At 50.6% G+C, this 26,513-nt stretch overlaps 1 protein-coding gene across 3 annotated transcripts in view; it reads left to right on the top strand.

The window, feature by feature from the left end:
- pde1ca (phosphodiesterase 1C, calmodulin-dependent a) overlaps window positions 1-26,513 on the top strand; it is a 1,198,716-nt gene that overhangs the window by 577,641 nt on the left and 594,562 nt on the right. For all 3 annotated transcript variants that reach the window (XM_072467371.1, XM_072467370.1, XM_072467372.1), the window contains exon 8: window positions 4,183-4,283. In XM_072467371.1, coding sequence (XP_072323472.1) covers window positions 4,183-4,283 — 101 coding nt within the window. The remainder of the gene's footprint in view (window positions 1-4,182; window positions 4,284-26,513) is intronic.

The raw sequence follows: 26,513 nt of genomic DNA, 5'->3' as shown, positions 1-26,513 counted from the left end.
CCAGGATCATAGTGGGTTAGTAACCCAGACAACGACAATTGTTGCTTTACCCGCCGGAAAGCGGTTTCTTGCGGCTGACCCCAAACCCAGGTGTGATTTTTCTTGAGCAGAAGGTGCAAAGGGGCCAGCGTAGTTGCCAGATTGGGGAGGAACTACCCGTAATAGTTTACGAGACCGAGAAAAGAACAAAGATGCGAAGTGTCAGTCGGAGCAGGGGCCTGTTGAATTGCACGCACCTTCTCTGCGACGGGGTGCAAACCTTCGTGGTCCACCCGATAACCTAGGTAGACTATTTCCTTTGCCTGAAATACGCACTTTGTGGGACGTAAGTCGATTCCAGCCTCCGAAAGACGTCTAAGGACAGCTTACAGATTTTCCAAATGTTTTCCGATGTCCCTGTAATCAACACGTCATCTAAGTAGACAGCAACACGTGGTAAACCTCTCAAAATGCCCTCCATAACACGTTGAAAAATTGCGCAGGCAGAGGACACTCCAAAGGGCAACCATGTATATTCATACAGGCCCCGGTGTGTATTAATCGTTAAACATAGTCGGGAGGCAGGGTCCGGCTCCAACTGCAGGTAGGCGTGACTCATATCTAATTTTGTGAACGAGAGTCCACCTGCAAACTTCACGTAGAGATCCTCTATGCGAGGCATTGGATATCGGTCGAGTCGGGAAGCCATATTCACTGTAAGTTTATAGAACATAGAACATAGAACAATACAGCACAGTACAGGCCCTTCGGCCCACGATGTTGCACCGAAACAAAAGCCATCTAACCTACACTATGCCATTATCATCCATATGTTTATCCAATAAACTTTTAAATGCCCTCAATGTTGGCGAGTTCACTACTGTAGCAGGTAGGGCATTCCACGGCCTCACTACTCTTTGCGTAAAGAACCTGCCTCTGACCTCTGTCCTATATCTATTACCCCTCAGTTTAAAGTTATGTCCCCTCGTGCCAGCCATATCCATCTGCGGGAGAAGGCTCTCACTGTCCACCCTATCCAACCCCCTGATCATTTTGTATGCCTCTATTAAGTCTCCTCTTAACCTTCTTCTCTCCAACGAAAACAACCTCAAGTCCATCAGCCTTTCCTCATAAGATTTTCCCTCCATACCAGGCAACATCCTGGTAAATCTCCTCTGTACCCGCTCCAAAGCCTCCACGTCCTTCTTATAATGCGGTGACCAGAACTGTACACAATACTCCAAATGCGGCCGTACCAGAGTTCTGTACAGCTGCAACATGACCTCCCGACTCCGGAACTCAATCCCTCTACCAATAAAGGCCAACACTCCATAGGCCTTCTTCACAACCCTATCAACCTGGGTGGCAACTTTCAGGGATCTATGTACAAGGACACCTAGATCCCTCTGCTCATCCACACTTTCAAGAACTTTACCATTAGCCAAATATTCCGCATTCCTGTTATTCCTTCCAAAGTGAATCACCTCACACTTCTCTACATTAAACTCCATTTGCCACCTCTCAGCCCAGCTCTGCAGCTTATCTATATCCCTCTGTAACCTGCTACATCCTTCCACACTATCGACAACACCACCGACTTTAGTATCGTCTGCAAATTTACTCACCCACCCTTCTGCGCCTTCCTCTAGGTCATTGATAAAAATGACAAACAGCAACGGCCCCAGAACAGATCCTTGTGGTACTCCACTTGTGACTGTACTCCATTCTGAACATTTCCCATCAACCACCACCCTCTGTCTTCTTTCAGCTAGCCAATTTCTGATCCACATCTCTAAATCACCCTCAATCCCCAGCCTCCGTATTTTTTGCAATAGCCTACCGTGGGGAACCTTATCAAACGCTTTGCTGAAATCCATATACACCACATCAACTGCTCTACCCTCGTCTACCTGTTCAGTCACCTTCTCAAAGAACTCAATAAGGTTTGTGAGGCATGACCTACCCTTCACAAAGCCATGCTGACTATCCCTGATCATATTATTCCTATCTAGATGATTATAAATCTTGTCACTTATAATCCCCTCCAAGACTTTACCCACTATAGTCGCCACACAAGCGAACTGTGGCATCTGGCTTCATTACAGGTACAATTGGTGCTGCCCAGTCAGCAAAACGGACGGGCCTGATAATACCCAAACTCTCCAAACGAGTGAACTCCCCTTCTACCTTCTCGAGCAAGGCGTAAGGCACCGGGCGCGCACGGAAATAACGCGGCGTGGCTCCTGGTTCGACTTGGATACAGGCTACGGCCCCTTTTATTTTCCCCAAACCAGGCTGGAATACATCTGGGTATCGTCCTAGCACCTCAGTCAACCCTTCAGAAACTGTTTGGAGGATGTGCTGCCATTGCAACCACAAATGGCGAAACCAGTCCCGACCCAACAGGCTGGGCCCATAGCCGCGCGATAAGTGGGAAACGCCCCTCCTGGCGTCCATAAACAACAGGGGTCATTGTAGTTCCTGCAATGTCCAGTGGTTCCCCCGTGTAGGTGGCCAACCTGGCCTGTGAGTCGGTTAATGTAAGGGTCTGTATACCCTGCTTGATGCGGTCGAAAGTCCTCTGGGCGATCACGGAGACCGCTGCGCCAGTGTCCAACTCCATCTCAAGCGGGTGGCCATTGACCCGTACTGTCACCTTAATGGGGGCCACACGGGGAGCTGCCACACAATGCAACTGCAGGCAGTCGTCCTGCACCTCCACGTCCTCAGGAGTGGTCGCCGCAGGTTCATCCACATGGAAGGTACGGCCTCTGGGCTGGTCCCAGTTACGGCCCCTGGGCTGGTCCCAGTTTCGGTCAGAACGACGGCGCCTCAGGCGCCCCCAGGACCGCCGTCCGCGACGGGGTCGGCTCCTACAAGTCTGACACGGACATGGCTTCTCATCCATTGGTTCTGGAGAAAGTTCCCTTCGGGGAGGATTGTCCGACGGCCCCTGGCGTCGGTTCGGACGTTGCCTCGCCCAAGGTACCGCAGGAGTGCGGGGGGACGTTTTCGGATGGAAGGGGTTGTGCCCCAAGGCATGCACTTCCATTCCCCGTAGCTCCTGTACTCCTCATTCTGCGCTCTCTCAGGACAGTACTATTTGAATGGCCTGTTGAAAAGTCAATGTTGGCTCAGCTAACAACTTTCTCTGGGTGGCCGCATTGTTAATACCGCAAACCAAACGGTCGCGTAACATTTCTGACATGGTCTCACCATAGTCACAGTACTCCGCAATCCTGCGTAGCCTGGATAGAAAATCGGCAAGGGATTCTTCAGGGGTCCTCTCAGCGGTATTAAACTGGTAACGCTGGACTATCGTGGACGGGGTTGGGTTAAAATGTTGCCCCACTATATTCACAAGTTCATCAAACGTTTTGGTGTCTGGCGCAGCATCAAAAACATCCAAACGTCCGTACAGAGGCATGGTATAATAGAAAACAACTTCCAACCTGTATCCCATCCTCGTCGCCAGTTTTGTGAGGGCCACGAAGAATCCAGCACGAGTTTTAAGGATACAAAGTAATAACATTTATTTACAATAACATATATATATAACAGCAGCAGCAAATTTCCTTGCTGCACACTCCTTCCTCTGGTTCCTAAACTGGCCAACTTTATCTATACTAGGAGTTTACTAATGGTTTCTCCGCCCCCCTCACTGGGGAAGCTCATACTCCCACAGGATTGTGGGATTGTCATTAGTCCCCAGCCAATGGTAAGTAGGCAGGTTATAACAGATGCCATTGAAAAGAGTGTGGAGAGAGAGCACGGAGCAACACCATTGAAAAGAGTGTGAAGAGAGAAAGAGCAGCTGAATGCCATGGAAAAGAGTGTGAAGATAGAGAGCAGAGCAACACTATTGAAAAGAGTGTGAAGAGAGACCAGATGGACACCATTGAAAAGAGTGTGAAGAGAAAAAGAGCAGATGGTGCCATTGAAAAGAGCTGCACGACATGCATGCAAATAGTTTTAAATTACTGTGACACTGGCTGAACCAACACTTCCATGTGTAAAAATATTGAAACTACAGTTCCCCAGATTATAATATTTGCCCTAATATTGTTATTAGTGCTGCAAGAGGGCAATATTATTAAAGTGCACTATGCATTGTTGCTCTATGCTCTGAATCAGCAGGTGAACATTCTGATTGAATGAATATGAACGTTTCATGATCTGTTTTCCATCTGATTGGTTTTGTAGCACTGGATGACAGAACTGGAAATCTTCGCCATATTATTTGCAGCTGCTATTCATGACTATGAACACACGGGGACTACAAATAATTTCCACATTCAGTCCAGGTAACATCTATATTAATGGTTTAATTTATTCTGCAGAAAAGCTGTCTGCAGTCTGTTTCCTTGGTAATTCAGTTAATATTGAGAAGCTTCTTTGGAATTCTTACTGTTGATGCCTGATTCACTCATTTTATGTTGCAGAATGAAATGAGTCTATATTGACATGCAATTTATCCCCCATCCCCTCCAGCCTCCGTTACCACCACCCAATGGCCTGTAAAATTCAACCCCATTCATTCATGGGGTGCCGTGAAACTAACTTCAATAAATCTGGCCATTTGAAATTTGGCATTTGAAAAGGTTACCATGAAAACCTCCAACCGTTTTGTTAATATCCTTCAGGGAAAAGAAGCTGCCTCCCCTACTGGGTCTGGATTACACATGACACGTGGCAATCGCACTTTCAAGTGGGCCAGCAAGCTGTTCAGTTGTGTGAACTGTTGTTGCCCGGACAAGAACAGCAGAGGAACAAGGAGATGGCCTTCCACCTCCATATTTGGATGGGCGCTAAATTACATGTTTTCTAGTATCAGCTATATCCTAAAAAGAAATAAAAAATCACATGATTTGTTTTCCTGTAGAATTCACTCGACTTTACTTAAAGCTTCTACAGTACTGACTCTTTAAACAGTGCTTCATTTCCCCCTTTCACACATTACACCCACACATAGCTGGGTGTAAGATAAACCTTCATTCAAGATTAATAGTGGGCAGAATGTATCCATGAATGAGACCTTAATTATTTTATTGAAGCACACCATCTTCTATTCTCTTATGTGACATTATTTCCATTGAATACTAAAATGCCGCACACAGTGTAAAGTGGTAAAGATGAATAATTCACTTTGTTGCTGTTCTCATTTTCTTCTCCCAACCACACTTTAAAGCATCCTCCCAGCTGGCTGTGTACTGCAACTAAGGACATTTGGGGAGCGGAGACATTCAGACCTGCAAGGGACACCTCTGGAGACAGAAAGGGGAATAAGAAAAGTGATAGGGCGGCGCTGTGACATAATGGTTAGCACTGTTGTCCCACAATGCCAGGGACCCGATTCGGGCCTTGGGTGGCTGTGTGGAGTTTGCACGTTCTCCCCGTATCTGCGCATGTTTCCTCCGAGTGCTCCGGTTTTCTCCTACAGTTCAAAGATGTGCAGCTTAGGTGGATCGGCCATGATCAATGGGGTTACGAGGATAGGGTGGGGATGTGGGCCTAGGTAGAGTGCTCGTTCAGAGGGTCAGTGCACAATGAGTGGGCCGATCGGCCTCCTTCTATGGATTCTCTGTATAGGCAGAGCAATCGAAGGCCAGAATCAAACAGGGCCCTGGTGAAAAATGTTGCAAACAGGACAAGGAATGTTAAAAAGACAAGTCTCAAGGCTTTGTGCCGTAATGCATGGAGCAATTGCAATAAAGTGAATTAATCGCACAAATTGATACAAGTAGTTACGATATAGTTGGGATTATGAAGACATGGCTGCAGGGTGACCAGGATGGGAATTGAACATCCAAGTGTATTCCATATTTAGGAAGGACAGACAAAAAGGCAAAGGCAGTGCATTGCTGGTTAAAGAGGAAATTAACACAATGGTGAGGAAAGATAATAGTTCCGACAATGTGGAATCTGTATGGGTAGAGCTGAGAAACACCAAGGAGCAAAAAACTTTAGTGGGGGTTGTATATCGACCCCAAACTGTAGTGTTGATATTGGGAATGGCATTAAACAGGAAATACAAGAAGCATGTGTCAGAGGAACATATGTAATAATAGAACAAAGAACAAAACACAGGAACAGGCCCTGCGGCCCTCCAAGCCTGCGCCGATCCTGTGTCCTATCTAGACCAACCGTCGGTATCCTTCTATACCCCGTTTGTTCATGTGTCTATCCAGATAAGTCGAAAGGTCGCTAACGTATCTGCCTCTACCACCTCATTTGGCTGTGCATCCAGGCCACCACCATCCTCTGTGTAAAAATCTTCCCCTGCACATCTCCACTGAACCTTTCCCCTCTCAACTTGAACTTGTGCCCCCTTATAATTGTCATTTCTGCCCTGGGAAAAAGCCTCCAACTGTTCACCCTATCTATACCCCTAATAATTTTATAAACTTCTATCAGGTCGCCCCTCAGCCTCCGTCTCTCTAGGAAGAACAATCACAGTTTATTCAATCTCTCCTCTTAGCTAATACCCTCCATACCAGGCAACATCCTGGTAAACCTTTACTGTACTCTCTCCAAAGCCTCCACGTCCTTCTGGTAGTGTGGTGACCAGAATTGGACACAGTATTCCAAATGTGGCCTAACCAGTGTCCAATATAACTGTAACATAATTTTCGAGCTTTTGTACTCGATACCCCATCCTATAAAGGCAAGCAATGCCATATGCTTTCTTTATCACCATTTCCACCTGCGCTGCCACTTTTAAGGATCTGTGGACCTGTGCGTCCAGATCTCTGTGACTCTATGCTCCCGATGGTTCTGCCATTTATTTTATAGCTTTATTTTATAATAGATGACATTAATCTGCATATAGATATGGAAAATCAAATTAGCAACACTACTGTCGCAGAGCAATTCCTGCAGTTTATACAGGGTTTTCTGGACCAATACGTTGAGGAACCAACTCGGCCATTCTAGAATGGGTACTGTGTAATGAAAAAAGAATAATTGGCAATCTAGTTGTGCGAGGCCCCTTGGGGATGAGCGGCCGTAATACAATAGAATTCTTCATCAAGGTGGAGAGTGCCATAGTTGATTCTGAGAATAGGGTCCTGAGTCATAATAAAGGAAACTATGATGATATGAGGTGTGAGTTGGCTATGATTGATGGGAAACGTTACTTGAAGCGTAGATGGTTACATGGGTAAGATGGGTATAGAGGGTTATGGGCCAAGTGCGGGCAACTGGGACTAGCTTAATGGTAAAAACTGGGTGGCATGGACTGGTTGGGCCGAAGGGCCTGTTTCCATGCTGTAAACTTCTATGATTCTATGGTGGACAGGCAATGGTAAAAATTCAAAGAGCGCATGGGAGAACTGCAACAATTACTCATTCCTGTCAGGTACAAATGTAAAATGGGATAGGTGGCCAAATCATGGCTTACAAGGGGAATTAGAGATAGTATTAGATCCAAGGAAGAGGCATACAGATTGGCCAGAAAAAACAGCAGAGGATTGGGAGCAGTTTAGAATTCAGCAAAGGAGACAAAGGGATTGATTAAGAGGGGGGAATTACAAGAGTAATTTTGCTTGGATTATAAAAACTGATTGTAAAAATTTCTCCAGGTACGTGAAGAGAAGAAACACTGGTAAAGTGTTATGATAGGGAGATATTAGGATCTTGGATCCAGAAATGGGATCAAAGATGTAGCAAGCAATTTAGGGGTTAACATAGAACATAGAACGATACAGCGCAGTACAGGCCCTTCGGCCCACGATGTTGCACCGAAACAAAAGCCATCTAACCTACACTATGCCATTATCATCCATATGTTTATCCAATAAACTTTTAAATGCCCTCAATGTTGGCGAGTTCACTACTGTAGCAGGTAGGGCATTCCACGGCCTCACTACTCTTTGCGTAAAGAACCTGCCTCTGACCTCTGTCCTATATCTATTACCCCTCAAAGAACAAAGAACAAAGAAATGTACAGCACAGGAACAGGCCCTTCGGCCCTCCAAGCCCGTGCCGACCATACTGCCCGACTAAACTACAATCTTCTACACTTCCTGGGTCCGTATCCTTCTATTCCCATCCTATTCATATATTTGTCAAGATGCCCCTTAAATGTCCCTATCGTCCCTGCCTCCACTACCTCCTCCGGTAGTGAGTTCCAGGCACCCACTACCCTCTGCGTAAAAAACTTGCCTCGTACATCTACTCTAAACTTTGCCCCTCTCACCTTAAACCTATGCCCCCTAGTAATTGACCCCTCTACCCTGGGGAAAAGCCTCTGACTATCCACTCTGTCTATGCCCCTCATAATTTTGTATACCTCTATCAGGTCGCCCCTCAACCTCCTTCGTTCCAGTGAGAACAAACCGAGTTTATTCAATCGCTCCTCATAGCTTATGCCCTCCATACCAGGCAACATTCTGGTAAATCTCTTCTGCACCCTCTCTAAAGCCTCCACATCCTTCTGGTAGTGTGGCGACCAGAATTGAACACTATACTCCAAGTGTGGCCTAACTAAGGTTCTATACAGCTGCAACATGACTTGCCAATTCTTATACTCAATGCCCCGGCCAATGAAGGCAAGCATGCCGTATGCCTTCTTGACTACCTTCTCCACCTGTGTAGCCCCTTTCAGTGATCTGTGGACCTGTACTCCTAGATCTCTTTGACTTTCAATACTCTTGAGGGTTCTACCATTCACTGTATATTCCCTACCTGCATTAGCCCTTCCAAAGTGCATTACCTCACATTTGTCCAGGTTAAACTCCATCTGCCATCTCTCCGCCCAAGTCTCCAGACAATCTAAATCCTGCTGTATCCTCAGACAGTCCTCATCGCTATCCGCAATTCCACCAACCTTTGTGTCGTCTGCAAACTTACTAATCAGACCAGTTACATTTTCCTCCAAATCATTTATATATACTACAAAGAGCAAAGGTCCCAGCACTGATCCCTGTGGAACACCACTGGTCACAGCCCTCCAATTAGAAAAGCATCCCTCCATTGCTACCCTCTGCCTTCTATGGCCTAGCCAGTTCTGTATCCACCTTGCCAGTTCACCCCTGATCCCGTGTGACTTCACCTTTTGTACTAGTCTACCATGAGGGACCTTGTCAAAGGCCTTACTGAAGTCCATATAGACAACATCTACTGCCCTACCTGCATCAATCATCTTAGTGACCTCCTCGAAAAACTCTATCAAGTTAGTGAGACACGACCTCCCCTTCACAAAACCGTGCTGCCTCTCACTAATACGTCCATTTGCTTCCAAATGGGAGTAGATCCTGTCTCGAAGAATTCTCTCCAGTAATTTCCCTACCACTGAAGTAAGGCTCACCGGCCTGTAGTTCCCGGGATTATCCCTGCCACCCTTCTTAAACAGAGGAACAACATTGGCTATTCTCCAGTCCTCCGGGACATCCCCTGAAGACAGCGAGGATCCAAAGATTTCTGTCAAGGCCTCAGCAATTTCCTCTCCAGCCTCCTTCAGTATTCTGGGGTAGATCCCATCCGGCCCTGGGGACTTATCTACCTTAATATTTTTTAAGACACCCAACACCTCGTCTTTTTGGATCACAATGTGACCCAGGCTATCTACACCCCCTTCTCCAGACTCAACATCTACCAATTCCTTCTCTTTGGTGAATACTGATGCAAAGTATTCATTTAGTACCTCGCCCATTTCCTCTGGCTCCACACATAGATTCCCTTGCCTATCCTTCAGTGGGCCAACCCTTTCCCTGGCTACCCTCTTGCTTTTTATGTAAGTGTAAAAAGCCTTGGGATTTTCCTTAACCCTATTTGCCAATGACTTTTCATGACCCCTTCTAGCCCTCCTGACTCCCTGCTTAAGTTCCTTCCTACTTTCCTTATATGCCACACAGGCTTCGTCTGTTCCCAGCCTTTTAGCCCTGACAAATGCCTCCTTTTTCTTTTTGACGAGGCCTACAATATCATTCGTCATCCAAGGTTCCCGAAAATTGCCGTATTTGTCTTTCTTCCTCACAGGAACATGCCTGTCCTGTATTCCTATCAACTGACACTTGAAAGCCTCCCACATGTCAGATGTTGATTTGCCCTCAAACATCCGCCCCCAATCTATGCTCTTCAGTTCCCGCCTAATATTGTTATAATTAGCCTTCCCCCAATTTAGCACATTCATCCTCGGACCACTCTTATCCTTGTCCACCAGTACTTTAAAACTTACTGAATTGTGGTCACTGTTACCGAAATGCTCCCCTACTGAAACATCTACCACCTGGCCGGGCTCATTCCCCAATACCAGGTCCAGTACCGCCTCTTCCCTAGTTGGACTGTCTACATATTGTTTTAAGAAGCCCTCCTGGATGCTCCTTACAAACTCTGCCCCGTCTAAGCCCCTGGCACTAAGTGAGTCCCAGTCAATATTGGGGAAGTTGAAGTCTCCCATCACCACAACCCTGTTGTTTTTACTCTTTTCCAAAATCTGTCTACCTATCTGCTCCTCTATCTCCCGCTGGCTGTTGGGAGGCCTGTAGTATACCCCCAACATTGTGACTGCACCCTTCTTATTCCTGATCTCTACCCATATAGCCTCACTGCCCTCTGAGGTGTCCTCTCGCTGTATAGCTGTGATACTCTCCTGAACAAGTAGCGCAACTCCGCCTCCCCTTTTACATCCCCCTCTATCCCGTCTGAAACATCTAAAACCTGGAACGTTTAGCTGCCAATCCTGCCCTTCCCTCAACCAGGTCTCTGTAATGGCAACAACATCATAGTTCCAAGTAGTAATCCAAGCTCTAAGTTCATCTGCCTTACCCGTAATGCTCCTTGCATTAAAACATATGCACTTCAGGCCACCAGACCCGCTGTGTTCAGCAACTTCTCCCCGTCTGCTCTGCCTCAGAGCCACACTGTCCATATTCCCTAGTTCTCCCTCAACGCTCTCACCTTCTGACCTATTGCTCCCGTGCCCACCCCCCTGCCATACTAGTTTAAACCCTCCCGTGTGACACTAGCAAATCTCGCGGCCAGGATATTTATGCCTCTCCGGTTTAGATGCAACCCGTCCATCTTATACAGGTCACACCTGCCCCGGAAGAGCTCCCAGTGGTCCAGATAACCGAAACCCTCCCTCCTACACCAGCTGTTTAGCCACGTGTTTGTCTGCTCTATCTTCCTATTTCTAGCCTCACTGGCACGTGGCACAGGGAGTAATCCCGAGATTACAACCCTCGAGGTCCTGTCTTTTAACTTTCTGCCTAGCTCCCTGAACTCCTGCTGCAGGACCTCATGCCTCTTCCTGCCTATGTCGTTAGTACCAATATGTACAACGACCTCTACCTGTTTGCCCTCCCCCTTCAGGATTCCCTCTACCCGTTCGGAGACATCCTGGACCCTGGCACCAGGGAGGCAACATACCATCCTGGAGTCTCTTTCACGTCCACAGAAGCGCCTATCTGTTCCCCTGACTATAGAGTCCCCTATAACTATTACTCTTCTGCGCTTTGACCCTCCCTTCTGAACATCAGAGCCAGCCGTGGTGCCACTGCTCTGGCTGCTGCTGTTTTCCCCTGATAGGCTATCCCCCCCGACAGTATCCAAAGGGGTATATCTGTTCGAGAGGGGGACAACCACAGGGGATTCCTGCACTGACTGCCTGCCCTTTCTGGTGGTCACCCATTTCTCTGCCTGCACCTTGGGTGTGACCACACTTACATAACTGCGATCTATGACGCTTTCCGCCACCTGCATGCTCCTAAGTGCATCCAATTGCTGCTCCAACCGAACCATGCGGTCTGTGAGGAGCTGCAGTTGGGTGCACTTTCTGCAGATGAAGCCATCCAGGACGCTGGAAGCCTCCCGGACCTGCCACATCTCACAGTCAGAGCACAGCACCCCTCTAACTGACATTGCGTCAATTAATTAAAATTAAAATTTGTCTTTTTTTTTTTAATAAATACTTTTTTTTTTAAATTACAAAGTTACTGTCAACTATCTGTTTCCTAGCACTAGATTTCTAATAGAAATGCGATAGCTAACTATAATATCCTCCGATCTCTGGCTTAGATATCCTCTAAATTATAATTAAGTTATTATGTTTAATTAGTTCCCAAATAGTCAAAAAAAATTTAGGTTAGAATCCCAACCAGCCACTCAGGTCACAGCTTTTCTGTCCCCCCCGACACACACAATTTGAAAAAAGGTATAAAAGTAAAAATCACTTGCTTACCTTCTGAGATGTTCTCAGGTTCTCTCGCTGACAGAGACTGCTCCTCCACCTCCAATCCTTGGCCTGCACAATGCTAATAATATATAATATAATATGGCACTTACCTTACACCAATGGGTCTTATTATTAGGTTAGAGGAGGAGGGTGGGTGGGAGACACTACACGTGTAGTGTCTCGGGTTTCCTCTCCACCAGAATTTATTGGGGGGGGGGGGACTTGCCAGAGGTCGAACTTCCGGTTCCCGCCGAAATCCAATGGGCTGCTCCTGTAAAGGTAAGAGCTTTTAAACTAACTACTCACCTCCCAGAAGGCCCCTGCGCACCGCTGCCGCCGAAATCCAAAGGGCTGCTCCTGTAAAGGTAAGGTTTTTAAACTCACTACTCACCTCCAAGAAGGCCCCTGCGCACCGCTGCCGCCGAAATCCAATGGGCTGCTCCTGTAAAGGTAAGAGCTTTTAAACTAACTACTCACCTCCCAGAAGGCCCCTGCGCACCGCTGCCGCCGAAATCCAATGGGCTGCTCCTGTAAAGGTAAGAGCTTATAAACTAACTACTCACCTCCCAGAAGGCCCCTGCGCACCGCTGCCGCCGAAATCCAATGGGCTGCTCCTGTAAAGGTAAGGTTTTTAAACTCACTACTCACCTCCAAGAAGGCCCCTGCGCACCGCTGCCGCCGAAATCCAATGGGCTGCTCCTGTAAAGGTAAGAGCTTTTAAACTAACTACTCACCTCCCAGAAGGCCCCTGCGCACCGCTGCCGCCGAAATCCAAAGGGCTGCTCCTGTAAAGGTAAGGTTTTTAAACTCACTACTCACCTCCAAGAAGGCCCCTGCGCACCGCTGCCGCCGAAATCCAATGGGCTGCTCCTGTAAAGGTAAGAGCTTTTAAACTAACTACTCACCTCCCAGAAGGCCCCTGCGCACCGCTGCCGCCGAAATCCAATGGGCTGCTCCTGTAAAGGTAAGAGCTTTTAAAGCTCAGTTTTAAAGCCCAGTTTAAAGCTATGTCCCCGTGTGCCAGCCATTTCCATCCGCGGGAGAAGGCTCTCACTGTCCACCCTATCCAACCCCCTGATCATTTTGTATGCCTCTATTAAGTCTCCTCTTAACCTTCTTCTCTCCAACGAAAACAACCTCAAGTCCATCAGCCTTTCCTCATAAGATTTTCCCTCCATACCAGGCAACATCCTGGTAAATCTCCTCTGCACCCGCTCCAAAGCCTCCACGTCCTTCCTATAATGCGGTGACCAGAACTGTACGCAATACTCCAAATGCGGCCGTACCAGAGTTCTGTACAGCTGCAACATGACCTCCTGACTCCGGAACTCAATCCCTCTACCAATAAAGGCCAACACTCCATAGGCCTTCTTCACAACCCTATCAACCTGGGTGGCAACTTTCAGGGATCTATGTACCTAGATCCCTCTGCTCATCCACACTTCCAAGAACTTTACCATTAGCCAAATATTCCGCATTCCTGTTATTCCTTCCAAAGTGAATCACCTCACACTTCTCTACATTAAACTCCATTTGCCACCTCTCAGCCCAGCTCTGCAGCTTATCTATATCCCTCTGTAACCTGCTACATCCTTCCACACTATCGACAACACCACCGACTTTAGTATCGTCTGCAAATTTACTCACCCACCCTTCTGCGCCTTCCTCTAGGTCATTGATAAAAAGAGATTTCTGAACATTAAACAGACTGAAAAGAAAAAACTGTTAGCCCGGAGTCAAAGGGATAGGTCCACACCTGGCTGAGTCACATGGTCCCAATTCAGACTTAAATTTGTGAGGGAGTAACGAACAAAGAACAATACAGCACAGGAACAGGCCCTTCGGCCCTCCAAGCCTGTACCGGTCATGATACCAACCTTGATCAAAACCTTCAGCACTTCCTTGTGCGTTATCCCTTCATACACTTCCTATCCCTGTGTTTGTCAAGATATCTTTTGAACACCATTAATGTTTCTGCTTCCACAACCTGCTCTGGCATGCGTTCCAGGCACTCACCACCCTCTGTGTAAAACCTGCCTCTCACATCTCCTCCAAACTTTGCCGCACGGACCTTGGTGGTCATCTTCAAAGATTCTATAGACTCTGGAACAGTTCCTATAGATTGAAAGGTACCAGGCATCAGAGTCCTCACCCCCTACGAGGAACGGGCCCTGGAGGTTGCTGGGGTGACCAAGAACAGAGTGGGCACTGACGTTGAGCTCAGCCTGCACCGTAGAAGTGAGGATCCACTGACCCCCACATAGCTGACCTGTCACATGCCAGAGATAATGATCCTCTCTGCCCTCTGACCAAAGTCCATTCTCCCACAGGATCTCCATCTGATTGTGCTGGTCCATCTGGGGTCCAGGGGTGCCCCACCCACCTCACAAGAGCCCAAGGGAACATCTTGGGGGATAGTTCCGAGGATGCCACCGTCACGGCATCACAGCAGTCAGCCCCACCCACCCTCCACCAGCGCAGAGACACACACCTCAGGTGGATGAAAGTAGTGGACAGGATTCTGGGGCACAATCTGGTGAGCACCACACAGTTGCTGATGCAAATCAGGTGGAGGCAGGAACCACCGTGGGGATAGCAGTCAGAGGTCTACTTGGACCCCAGGATCCAGCTGGATTCCAGTCTGATGGCGAGCCTCTGGACAAGGTTATCCCATAGCTGATGCAGATGCTAGGGTGTGGTGGTGAGATTCAGAAGGGGATGCCAGTGACACTCCAGCGTGTCCATAGCCAATTGGAGGAGTCCCAAAGTCTTTGGCCGCAGGAGATGGCAGTGGCAATGCGTAGCACCGAGGCCAACATGCTAGGGTGGCAACCTCAGTGGAAAGCCTGGAGCATAACATCAACACCATGTGTGGTCAGTGATGGCCATGGCTGAGCACCTTGTCAGCATGCCTGAGTTGCTTGGGGACGTGTTCCTGATGCAGGTGGACCTCGCTAAGATGCAGCGAAGCATACGCCAGTCTCAGGTGGGCATTGCCGAGGTGCTCCAGAGCATGTCCCCGTCGCTGAGGAACATGTCCAAGTCACAGGTGGATATTGGTGAGGCACTCAGTGCGTGACCCGGTTATTATAATGATAATCTTTATTAGTGTCACAAGTAGGCTTACATTAACACTGTAATTAAGTTACTGTGAAGATCCCCCAGTCACCACACTCCAGCACCTGTTCGGGCACACTGAGGAAGAATGTCCAATTCACCTAACAAGCACGTCTTTCGGAACTTGTGGGAGGAAAGCGGCGCAGACACAGGGAAAACGTGCAGACTCCGCACAGGCGGTGACCCAAGCTGGGAATCGAACCAGGTCCCTGGCGCTGTGGTTACAGATGGGCATCACTAAGGGCGTTGGCACCATGGTACAGACAATGGGGAGCCGCCAGGGCTGGCAGAGCCAGATGTGCAGGGGCCACTGGAGCTCACTCATAGATTTCATAGAATTTACAGTGCAGAAGGAGGCCATTTGGCCCGTGAAGTCTGCACTGGCCCTTGGAAAGAGCACCCCACCCTACTCCACACCTACCCTATGCCCACACCTCCACCCTATCCCTACACATCCACCCTATCCCCACACCTCCACCCTATCCCCACACCTCCACCCTATCCCCACACCTCCACCCTATCCCCACACCTCCACCCTATCCCCACACATCCACCCTATCCCTCCACATCCACTCTATCCCCGTGACCCCACCTAATCTTTTTTGGACACCAAGGACAATTTATCGTGGCCAATCCACCTAACCTGCACATCTTTGTACTGTGGGAGGAAACCGGAGCACCCGGAGGAAACCCACGCAGACACGGGGAGAATGTGCAGACTCCGCAGAGACAGTGACCCAAGCCAGGAATCACACCTGGGACCCTGGAGCTACGAAGCAACTGCGCTAACCACTGTGCTACCGTGCTGCCCAGTCGACCCTCCATCCCAAGGTGATCCCCAGGGCCCTACTGACACAGACAAGAAGGAGCGAGCGCCGGAGGCCTATCCAGAGCCTCATTACAAGGAGACAATAGTGGACACCAGCTCTCCCGAGTCCCCTCTTCTTGACAATGGCTCATCTCGGACTCAGTGGGTGGAACAGGATGGCATGGCGCGGCATGCGCCACTGGGAAGGTGACCAGGACCCTCCGACCCCAGAACACCCAGAGGACATCAAAGGGCGTCAAGGAAAGCAGCAGGCTGCCTCCACCTTTGATGTGCATCCTGGGGTAACACCTAGGGATAGCGGCAGAACACAGAGGAGTAAGCAGTTTGAGAATGAAATGAAATGAAATGAAAATCGCTTATTGTCACGAGTAGGCTTCAATGAAGTTACTGTGAAAAGCCCCTAGTCGCCACATTCCGGCGCCTTTTCGGGGAGGCTGGTACGGGAATTGAACCGTGCTGCTGGCCTGCCTTGGTCTGCTTTAAAAGCCAGCGATTTAGCCCAGTGTGCTAAACCAGCCCATCACTGTGAGGGCACTGGGTTGACGGAGGGGTGGGGGGGGGAGGGAGGAGAGGAGGAGTGGGGACATCGGTGCATACAGGGCAACATGCGTGCCATCTATTTCCCCTGGATCTGGGGCATCCTGGCGATGGTGGAGATTCCTGCTGCCTGGGCATCTTGTTGGGATAGGACCAGGTCAAATTTATATAGTCAGCTGCCTGGGCAAACAGGGCTACCGTTACTTCACATATGTACTTGTGGGCTGTAGGCTGGAATATCCCGCTCAAGACCTGAAATTAACCTGAGGCGTAAAGGTTCAGGGCTGCGAGTGGATACGCTCCACCTTCCAAGGACATGGCACACATTGTTCCCTTGGTGAGACGGAACTTCCTGCGGAACATGCTGACATCTCCTCGAACGACCAGTGATGCCTGTATATCTTGGGTGGTCGTTAGTCTCCCCCTCTGGGTCCCTCCCCGGCCTGATGGACGGCCGTGTTCTCAGGATGTGGGGCGGGCCCATGTACATGGGCTGCCACCTTGCGTCTCCATCGATGCTGCTGCTGCTGCCTTCTCTGAGTGTGACTGCCTTGCCTGCCACCACCATCACGAGGGCAGCTGCTGCAGGATCCACAATATCATCCATGTGATATCTGCCAGGAATTGGAGAGGGTTAGAGACCAACAATCAGTTCTGGCTTCCATGCCAGGAACATCGGGTCTCCCAAGTCCCCCCCACCTTTACATTCCCTGCCAACTCTCAGGGTGCCATCCGACAGACAGTTGTACTGGTGGACCCGCCCTGCACACTCAGCCCCGTGCCACAGCAGGGGCCCCTGGGTTTCAGACCCCAGACCCTGGGCCTCAGACTCTGCCAGAAACATTATTTGGAGCGGGCTCAGACTCGGTTCCCGATCCACATACCTACGTTCTGGTTGCTGGGATATCCCCAGTGCAATGGCCCAGCTCTTGGGTGTTTGATTGTTGGCTGCTGCCTCTGTGGTATTGATGCCTCCGGTATTCAGGCAGAGTGTCTAGACCTCACAATCTGATTGGAATGCTAGACATTAACACATGTCTACGACATGACATGTCTACCCCTGGGAATCCACTTGAAAATATTTTGCTTATTAACTCCTTTTTGCTTCAGAATATCAGTACAAACACAAAGCTTCAACAGTGGATTCATACAAAGAAAACCAAATGCACATTAAACATCAAACAGTCAACAGGACAGTGAAGAATCCACTTGGGAACATGTCAATTATTAAACAGTCAACAATACCTTTATGCAAAAAAAGATAAAAATAAAGTACTTAATAGTCAACGTATCACATTAACCGCTATTCAGCAAGGAAAAGGAACCGGGCCACATACACAGGGACCTTTTTATTCCAGAATATTGGTACCAACAGAAAACTACAACAGTAAATTTATACAAAGAAAAACAAAGCACTCATTAAATATTAAACAGTCAACAGCGTCATGAAGTGACCAGCATCCGAATCAACCCGTCGCTCTCTCTCCCTCCTGCAGCTCCGAGCAGCCGACTCTCATCAGTGGAAAGTCACTTGAGGAGAGCGCAACAATACACCGGACAGTGACACTGACGCAGAGCATGGTGGAAGAGCAAGAAAGCACCCTTTCCCCCTATCCAGCACTGGTAGTGGATCCAGACCACAGAAGCAAACAGGGCCATTATAGGCAAGCACATGACCACCAGGCAATAAATAGTAAGCAGCAACAGTATAATAGCAAACATACGGCTTCCAACATTAAGCATAAACAGGCAACAGTACAAAAAGGCACCCGCAATTTTCACGACTTCCAAACATGAAACATTAAACAGTCACAAGCACTATGAAGCCACCAGCAATCTGCAAAGGCATTTCTTCAAGACCCAAGGGAATTGGGCTGCCACCTTACCATCCTGTAGTACCTGCATCTGGTCACCTGACTCCGCCCAGTCCTTGGTGCTGCCATGGAAGTAAAAGAAGCGGCAGGAAGTAAACTCACGGCTTCCAGACCTGAAATATTGAAGTCAGCAGTACAACAAAAGCGCCAGCAAGCTGCAAGAGCGGTTCTTCACACCATCAGTAAGTTTCTCAGTTGAATCAGCCACCACCCTTCCCCTTTGTCAGCACTGGCAGTAGTTGCATCCCACTCTCTTCCCTTCGTCACTCCAGGAAACAGAAGCAAAAGAGATGTCAGCAAGCAGACACACTGCTCCCAAGCAGCTACAACAGCTTTTGGGTCACTCCCTGTGGTAAACACCACTGATCATACACTGCGTGTATTACGGTACTGCCATTGTACTCCAGTCATTACAGTAAATCCCGGCCTGCTGGCTCCACCCAGCAGGCTCTGTATAAAAGTGTACGCTCTCCTGCACTGCCCCCATTCTGGTTCCAGCTGAAGGAGGCTTAACATCTAGCACAATAAAGCCTCAATTGTTCACCATTCGTCTCATAGTCATTGATGGTACATCAATTTATTGTGCTAGAAATTGAAGATGAACGTCTTACTCAAGCCGGATTGCCTGGAGCTGAACCCTCACGCAGCCGACGCCACAGCCAATTTCAAGCACTGGCTAGCCTGCTTTGTAGGATATCTCGGAGCATCCACAGAAGTCATCTCAAACCCACAGAAACCCCAAATACTCTACGCACGGGTGAGCCCACAAGTTTTCTTCCTCATTCCAGACGCTCCCACTTACACGGAAGCGATGGAACTGCTGAAAGGGCAGTACATCAAGACTGTTAATCAGGTGTTCGCCAGGCACCTCCTGGCCACGAGACGGCAACTCCCGGGGTAGTCCCAGGACCATTTCCTGCGTGCTTTGCGGATACATGGCAGAAACTGTAATTGCCAGGCAGTGTCGGCAGTCAAACACACAGAACTGCTGATCAGAGACGCCTATGTCACAGGCATTAAGTCCAATTACGTCCGCCAGCGATTATTAGAGGGGGGTACACTTGGCCTTACAGAGACAGTACAGCTCGCTAACTCCTTAGAAGCGGCCTCCCTCAATCTGGAGTCCTACACCTCCGACCATGCCACACCCTCGTGGGTGTCATGGGCCCCACCATCATCCGACCCGGGTGCACCACAAGCCTGCGCCGTGTGGCAGCCAGCTCACCCGAGAGGCCCCAAATGCTACCTTTGTGGCCAGAACAAGCACCCCAGACAACGCTGCCCAGCATGGAGCGCGACCTGCAACGGGTGTGGCAAGAAGGGCCACTTTGTCTCCGTTTGTCAGGCCCGATCGTTCGCTGCCGTTTCCAGGCCCAGCATCGCTACACCCCCCCACGTGCGATCCAGGGGCGCTGCCATCTTCGCCGCCACCTGCCACGTGCGCCCTGCGGCCGCCGCCATCTTCGGCACTATCTTGGAACTCACCCCAGGACCCTTACTCGCCTGGCCGTCCACTGGCCGGCGATACCGATCGGCCCTCCCACCAACTTCCGCAGCTCACCTCCATCACCCTCGATCGGTCTCGGCCTCGCAACCTCGCGACCGCTACAACAACCGTATGGATCAACGACCTGCCTCTTCGACTCCGGGAGCACGGAGAGTTTCATCCACCCAGCCACGGTAAGGCACTGTTCCCTTCCGGTTCTCCCCGTCACCCAGAAAATCTCCCTGGCCTCCAGATCCCATTCCGTACAGATCCGGGCGTACTGCGTCGTGACCCTCTCGGTACAGGGCGTAGAGTACAGCAACTTCAGACTCTATGTCCTCCCCTACCTCTGCGCTGCTCTGTTACTGGGTCTCGATTTTTAGTGCCACCTCCAGAGCCTTACTCTGAAGTTCGGTGGACCCCTTCCCCCCCTTCACCGTCTGTGGCCTCATGACCCTTAAGGTCGATCCACCCTCACTTTTCGCAAACCTCACCCCGGACTGTAAGCCCGTCGCCACGAGGAGCAGACGGTACAGTGCACAGGACAGGACCTTTATCAGGTCGGAAGTCCAACGGCTTCTGCGGGAGCGGGTCATTGAGGCCAGTAACAGCCCCTGGAGAGCTCAAGTGGTGGTAGTTAGGACTGGGGAGAAACACCAGATGGTCATCGACTACAGTCAGACGATCAACCGGTACACGCAGCTCGACGCTTACCCCCTTTCACGCATATCTGACATGGTCAACCAGATTGCGCAGTATTGAGTCTTCTTCACAGTTGACTTGAAGTCCGGTTACCACCAGCTCCCCATCCACCCGGAGGACCGCCAATACACTGCATTCGAAGCAGATGGCCGCCTCTACCATTTCCTTAGGGTTCCCTTCGGCGTCACCAATGGGGTCTCTGTCTTCCAGCGAGAGGTGAACTGAATGGTCGACCAGTACGGATTGCGGGCCACGTTCCCATATCTGGATAACGTCACCATCTGCGGCCACGACGCGAATCTCCAGAAATTCCTCCACACCGCTAAACTCCTTAACCTCCCCTATAATAAGGAGAAATGCATTTTTCGCACAACCCGCTTAGTCATTCTTGCTACGTTGTGGAAAATGGAGTCCTAGGGCCCGCCCCGACCGCATGCACCCCTCCTGGAACTCCCCCTCCCTTACTGTCCGAAGGCTCTGAAACGATGCCTGGGATTCTTCTCATATTATGCCCAGTGGGTCCCTAAATATGCGGACAAGGCCCGCCCATGCATCAAGTCCACCATTTTCCCCCTGACGGCTGAAGCCCGCCGGGCCTTCAACCACATCAAGGCAGACATCGCCAAAGCGACGCTTTCAGGTGGAGAGCGACGCATCGGACGTGGCTCTGGCTGCCATCCTCAACCAGGCGGGCAGACCCGTGGCTTCCTTCTCTTGCACCATCCATGCCTCTGAAATTCGGCACTTCTCTGTCGAAAAGGAGGCCAAGCCATTGTGGAAGCTGTGCGACATTGGAGGCATTACCTGGCCGGCAGGAGATTCACTCTCCTCACTGATCAACGGTCAGTTGCCTTCATGTTTAGTAACACACAGCGGGGCAAGCTTAAGTACGACAAAATCTTGAGGTGGAGGATCGAACACTCCACCTATAACTACGAGATCTTGTATCACCCGGGGAAGCTCAATGAGCCCCCTGATGCCCTATCCCGCGGTACATGTGCCAGCGCACAAGTAGACCAGCTTCGGGCCCTCCACAACGACCTCTGTCACCCAGTGGTCACCCGTTTTCTTCACTCCATCAAGCTTGCAACCTGCCTTACTCCATCGAGGAGGTCAGGACTGTGACCAGGGACTGCCAGGTCTGTGCGGTGTGCAAACCGCACTTCTACCGGCCGGACAGAGCACACCTGGTAAAGGCTTCCCGCCCCTGTGAGCGCCTCAGCATCGATTTCAAAGGGCCCCTCCCCTCCACTGACCATAACGTGTGCTTCCTCAACACTGTTTACGCGTACTGAAGATTCCCCTTTGCCATCCCATGCCCTGACATGACCTCTGCCACCGTCATCAAGGCCCTGCACGGTCTTTTCACCTTGTTCGGGTTCCCCACCTACATCCACAGCGATCGGGGTTCCTCCTTCATGAGCAACGGGTTGCGTCAGTTCCTGCTCAGCAAGGGCTCGCCTCCAGCAGGACGACCAGCTACAACCCCCGGGGAAACGGACAGGTGGAGAAGGAGAATGCAACGTTCTGGAAGGCCATCCTCCTGGCCTTACGGCCTAGAAGTCTCCCAGTCTCCCGCTGGCAGGAGGTCCTCTCCGATGCGTTCCACTCCATCCAGTCGCTCCTGTGTACAGCCACCAATGAGACTCCTCAAGGGCGTATGTTTGCCTTCCCCAGGAAGTCCACCTCCGGGGTCTCGCTCCCATCCTGGCTGGCAGTCTCAGGGCCCCCCGTCCTCCGGAAGCATGCGAGGAGCCATAAATCAGATCCCCTCGTCGAGAAGATCCTGCTCCTCCATGCCAATCCACAATATGCCGACATGGCACATCAGGACGGGTGACAGGACACAGTCTCCCTTCGGGATTTGACAATGCAGGTTCCCCAGCGACCATCACCACCACCCCCGAACCTACACCGTCTTCCCCCACCTCTACCCACCTACCTCAAGAACTGGCACCCGCAGGCCAACTGGCGACCATCAACACCACCTCCACCCATACACCGCCCCCCCCTCCACCGACTCAACAACTGGGTGAAGAAGAGGACAACACACTCCCGGACGCGCAGGTCTCGACACCAATGCCCACACCACAGCCGGGACTGAGGCGATCATGGCGGAAGGTCAAGGCCCCCGACAGACACTTTTTTTTAACAGGGGGCGAATGTGGTAAACCACTGTATTGTATTGTATTGTATTGTTACATGCCTGGGCCTGTCCTGGCTGGCTCCACCTGTGGTTCCTCCCCTCGGGCTCATGTATAAAGGTGGGTAATCTCCGCCTCCGACCCAGTTCGGGTCCAGAGGCAGGAGGCTTGCTGTTTAGTGTATTAAAGCCTCAATTACGTTCATCACTCATCGTGTGTTTATTGATGGCATATCAGGATGCTAGACACTGGATTGGGGACAGTGAGCACTGGATGGGGATGATGAGCACTGGTTTGAGGATGGTGGACACTGGGATGGGGATGCTAAACACTGGGTGGGGTGATGGGCACTGGATTGGGGATGCTAGACACTGGATTGGGGAAGGTGAGCACTGGGTGGGGATGATGAGCACTGGGTGATGATGGGCACTGGTTTGGGGATGGTGGACACTGGGATGGGGATGGTAAACACTGGGTGGGGTGATAGGCACTGGATTGGGGATGCTAGACACTGGATTGGGGAATGGGAGCACTGGGTGGGGATGATGAGCACTGGTTTTGGGATGGTGAACACTGGGATGGGGATGGTAAACACTGGGTGCGGTGATGGGCACTGGATTGGGGATGCTAGACAATGGATTGGGGACAGTGAGCACTGGGTGGGGATGGTGGACACTGGATTGGGGATGGTGAGCACTGGGTGGGGATGATGAGCACTGGGTGGGGATGATGAGCACTGGGTGATGATGGGCACTGGTTTTGGGATGGTGCACACTCAGATGGGGATGGTAAACACTGGATTGGGGATGGTGGACACTTGATTGGGGATGAGGAGCATTGGATGGGGATGATGGACACTGGTTTTGGGATTCTGGATTCTTGATTGAGGATGATGGAGTGGAATGGGAATGCCTCACAGCTCCAGGGTGCCAGGTTCAATTCTGGCCTTGGGTTACTGTCTGTGTGGAGTTTGCACGTTCTCCCTGTGTCTGCGTGGGTTTCATCCGGGTGCTCCTGTTTCCTCCCACTGTTGAAAGCAGTGCAGGTTAGGGGGATTGGTCATGCTAAACTGCCCTTAGTGTCCAAAAGGTTAGGTTGGAGGTAGGGTGGAGGTGTCAGCCTAAGTAGGGTGCTCTTTCCAAGGGCCGGTGCAGGCTTGATGGGCCAAATGGCCTCCTTCTGCACTGTAAATTCCAGGATTCTATGAGTGACGAACGCCAAATGTGCAATGTCAAGGATAGCCTGAAGGGGTTTCATGGCAGTAATCCCAACACTGAGAGATGTTAACAAACTTTTAAAAAGAAGGAATATGGATAAAAGGTGAAGAATTGCTGCAGTTAATAAAAAGTTCAAAAGCTTAAAAATAAATACTGGCACAGGAAAGCAGTGTTATAGCTTTCATAGAATCATAGAATTTACAGTGCAGAAGGAGGCCATTCGGCCCATTGAGTCTGCACTGGCCCTTGGTAAGAGCATCCTACCAAAGCCAATGCCTCCACCCTATCCCCGTAAACCAGTAAACCCACCTAATTGTTTGTACACAAAGGGGCAATTTAGCATGGCTAATCAACCTGACCTGCACATCTTTGGAATGTGGGAGTGATTTACCATCAATGACTACGAGACAAATGGTGAATAATTGAGGCTTTATTGTGTTAGATGTTAAGCCTCCTGCAGCTGGAACCAGAATGGGGGCAGCGCAGGAGAGCATACACTTTTATACAGAGCCTGCTGGGTGGAGCCAGCAGGCCGGGATTTACTGTAATGACTGGAGTACAATGGCAGTACCGCAATACACGCAGTGTATGATCAGTGGTGTTTACCACATTCACCCCCTGTTTAAAAAAGAGTCCGGGGGTGAAGCGACGTTACAGGTCGAGTCTGTTGGGGGCGTTGACCCTCCACGCGATCGCCTCAGTCCCGGTTGTGGTGTGGGCGCCGATGTGGGTACCTGCGACTCCGGGAGCGTATTGTCCTCTCCTTCACCCAGTTGTGGATCTGGTGGGGGGATGGGCGCTGCCGGGGTGGGGGTTGCGGTGATAGTTCCTGGTGGGGGTGTGAACGGCGCAGGGGCGGGGGTGATAACTGGAGGGGGAGGGGACGGTACCAGGTCGGGGGTGATGGGGGATGGGGAACCAGCGGGTGCTAGTTCCCGGAGGGAGACTGTGTCCTGCCGCCCATCATGGTGTGCGACATAGGCGTACTGTGGGTTCGCATGGAGGAGGAGGACTTTTTCGACGAGAGGGTCTGATTTATGGCTCCTCGCATGCTTCTGGAGGAGGTCGGGCCCAGGAACTGTCAGCCACGTTAGGAGCGAGACCTCGGAGGTGGACTTCCTAGGGAAGCAAACACACGTTCGTGAGGGGTCTCACTGGTAGCAGTGCATAGGAGCGACCGGATGGAGTGGAGCGCATCGGGGAGGACCTTCTGTCAGCGGGAGACCGGGAGACTCTTAGACCGAAGGGCCAGCAGGACGGCCTTCCAGACCGTCGCGTTCTCCCTCTCCACCTGACCGTTTCCCCGGGGGTTGTAGCTGGTCGTCCTGCTCGAGGCGATGCCTTTGCTGAGCAGGAACTGACGCAGCTCATCGCTCATGAAGGAGGATCCCCGATCGCTATGGATGTAGGTGGGGAAACCGAACAAGGTGAAGATACTGTGTAGGGCCTTGGATGACAGTGGCAGAAGTCATGTCAGGGCATGGGATAGCGAAAGGGAAACGGGAGTACTCATCAGTGATGTTGAGGAAGTACACGTTACGGTCAGTGGAGGGGAGGGGCTGTTTGAAGTCGATGCTGAGGCGCTCAAAGGGCGGGAGGCCTTTACTAGGTGTGCTCTGTCCGGCCAGTAGAAGTGCGGTTTGCACATCGCGCAGACCTGGCAGTCCCTGGTCACAGTCCTGACCTCCTCGATGGAGTAGGGCAGGTTGCGGGCCTTGATAAAGTGGAAGAACCAGGTGACAGAGGTCATTGTGGAGAGCCCGAAGCCGTTGTACTTGTGCGCTGGCACATGTACCGCGGGATAGGGCATCTGGGGGCTCATTGAGCTCCCCAGGGCGATACAAGATCTCGTAGTTCTAGTTGGAGAGTTTGATCCTCCACCTCAAGATCGTGTCGTTCTTAATCTTGCCCCGCTGTGTGTTACTAAACATGAAGGCAACTGACCGTTGGTCAGTGAGGAGTGTCGCACAGCTTCCACAATGGCTTGGGTCTCCTTTTCGACAGAGGAGTGCCGAATTTCGGAGGCATGGAAGGTGAGAGAGAAGAAAGCCACGGGTCTGCCCGCCTAGTTGAGGTTGGTGGCCAGAGCCACGTCCGATGCGTTGCTCTTCACCTGAAAGGGAAGGGGCTCGTCGACTGCGTGCATCGTGGCTTTGGCGATGTCCGCCTTGATGTGGTTGAAGCCGTCAGGGGGAAAATGGTGGACTTGATGAGTGGGCGGGCCTTGTCCGCATAATTAGGGACCCACTGGGCATAATATAAGAATCCGAGGCAACGTTTCAGAGCCTCCGGACAGTGAGGTAGGGCGCATGCGGTCGGGGTCGGGCCCTAGGACTCCATTTTCCACAACGAAGCCAAGAATGACTAAGCGGGTTGTGCGGAAAACGCATTTCTCCTTATAGGTAAGGTTAAGGAGTTTGGCAGTGTGGAGGAATTTCTGGAGATTCGCGTCG

This window comes from Scyliorhinus torazame, chromosome 11 (genome assembly GCF_047496885.1).
Source record: "Scyliorhinus torazame isolate Kashiwa2021f chromosome 11, sScyTor2.1, whole genome shotgun sequence".
Taxonomy (NCBI): Eukaryota; Metazoa; Chordata; class Chondrichthyes; order Carcharhiniformes; family Scyliorhinidae; genus Scyliorhinus; species Scyliorhinus torazame.
The sequence above is the reverse complement of the archived record's forward strand: the minus strand, read 5'-3'. Positions and strand labels throughout refer to the sequence as shown.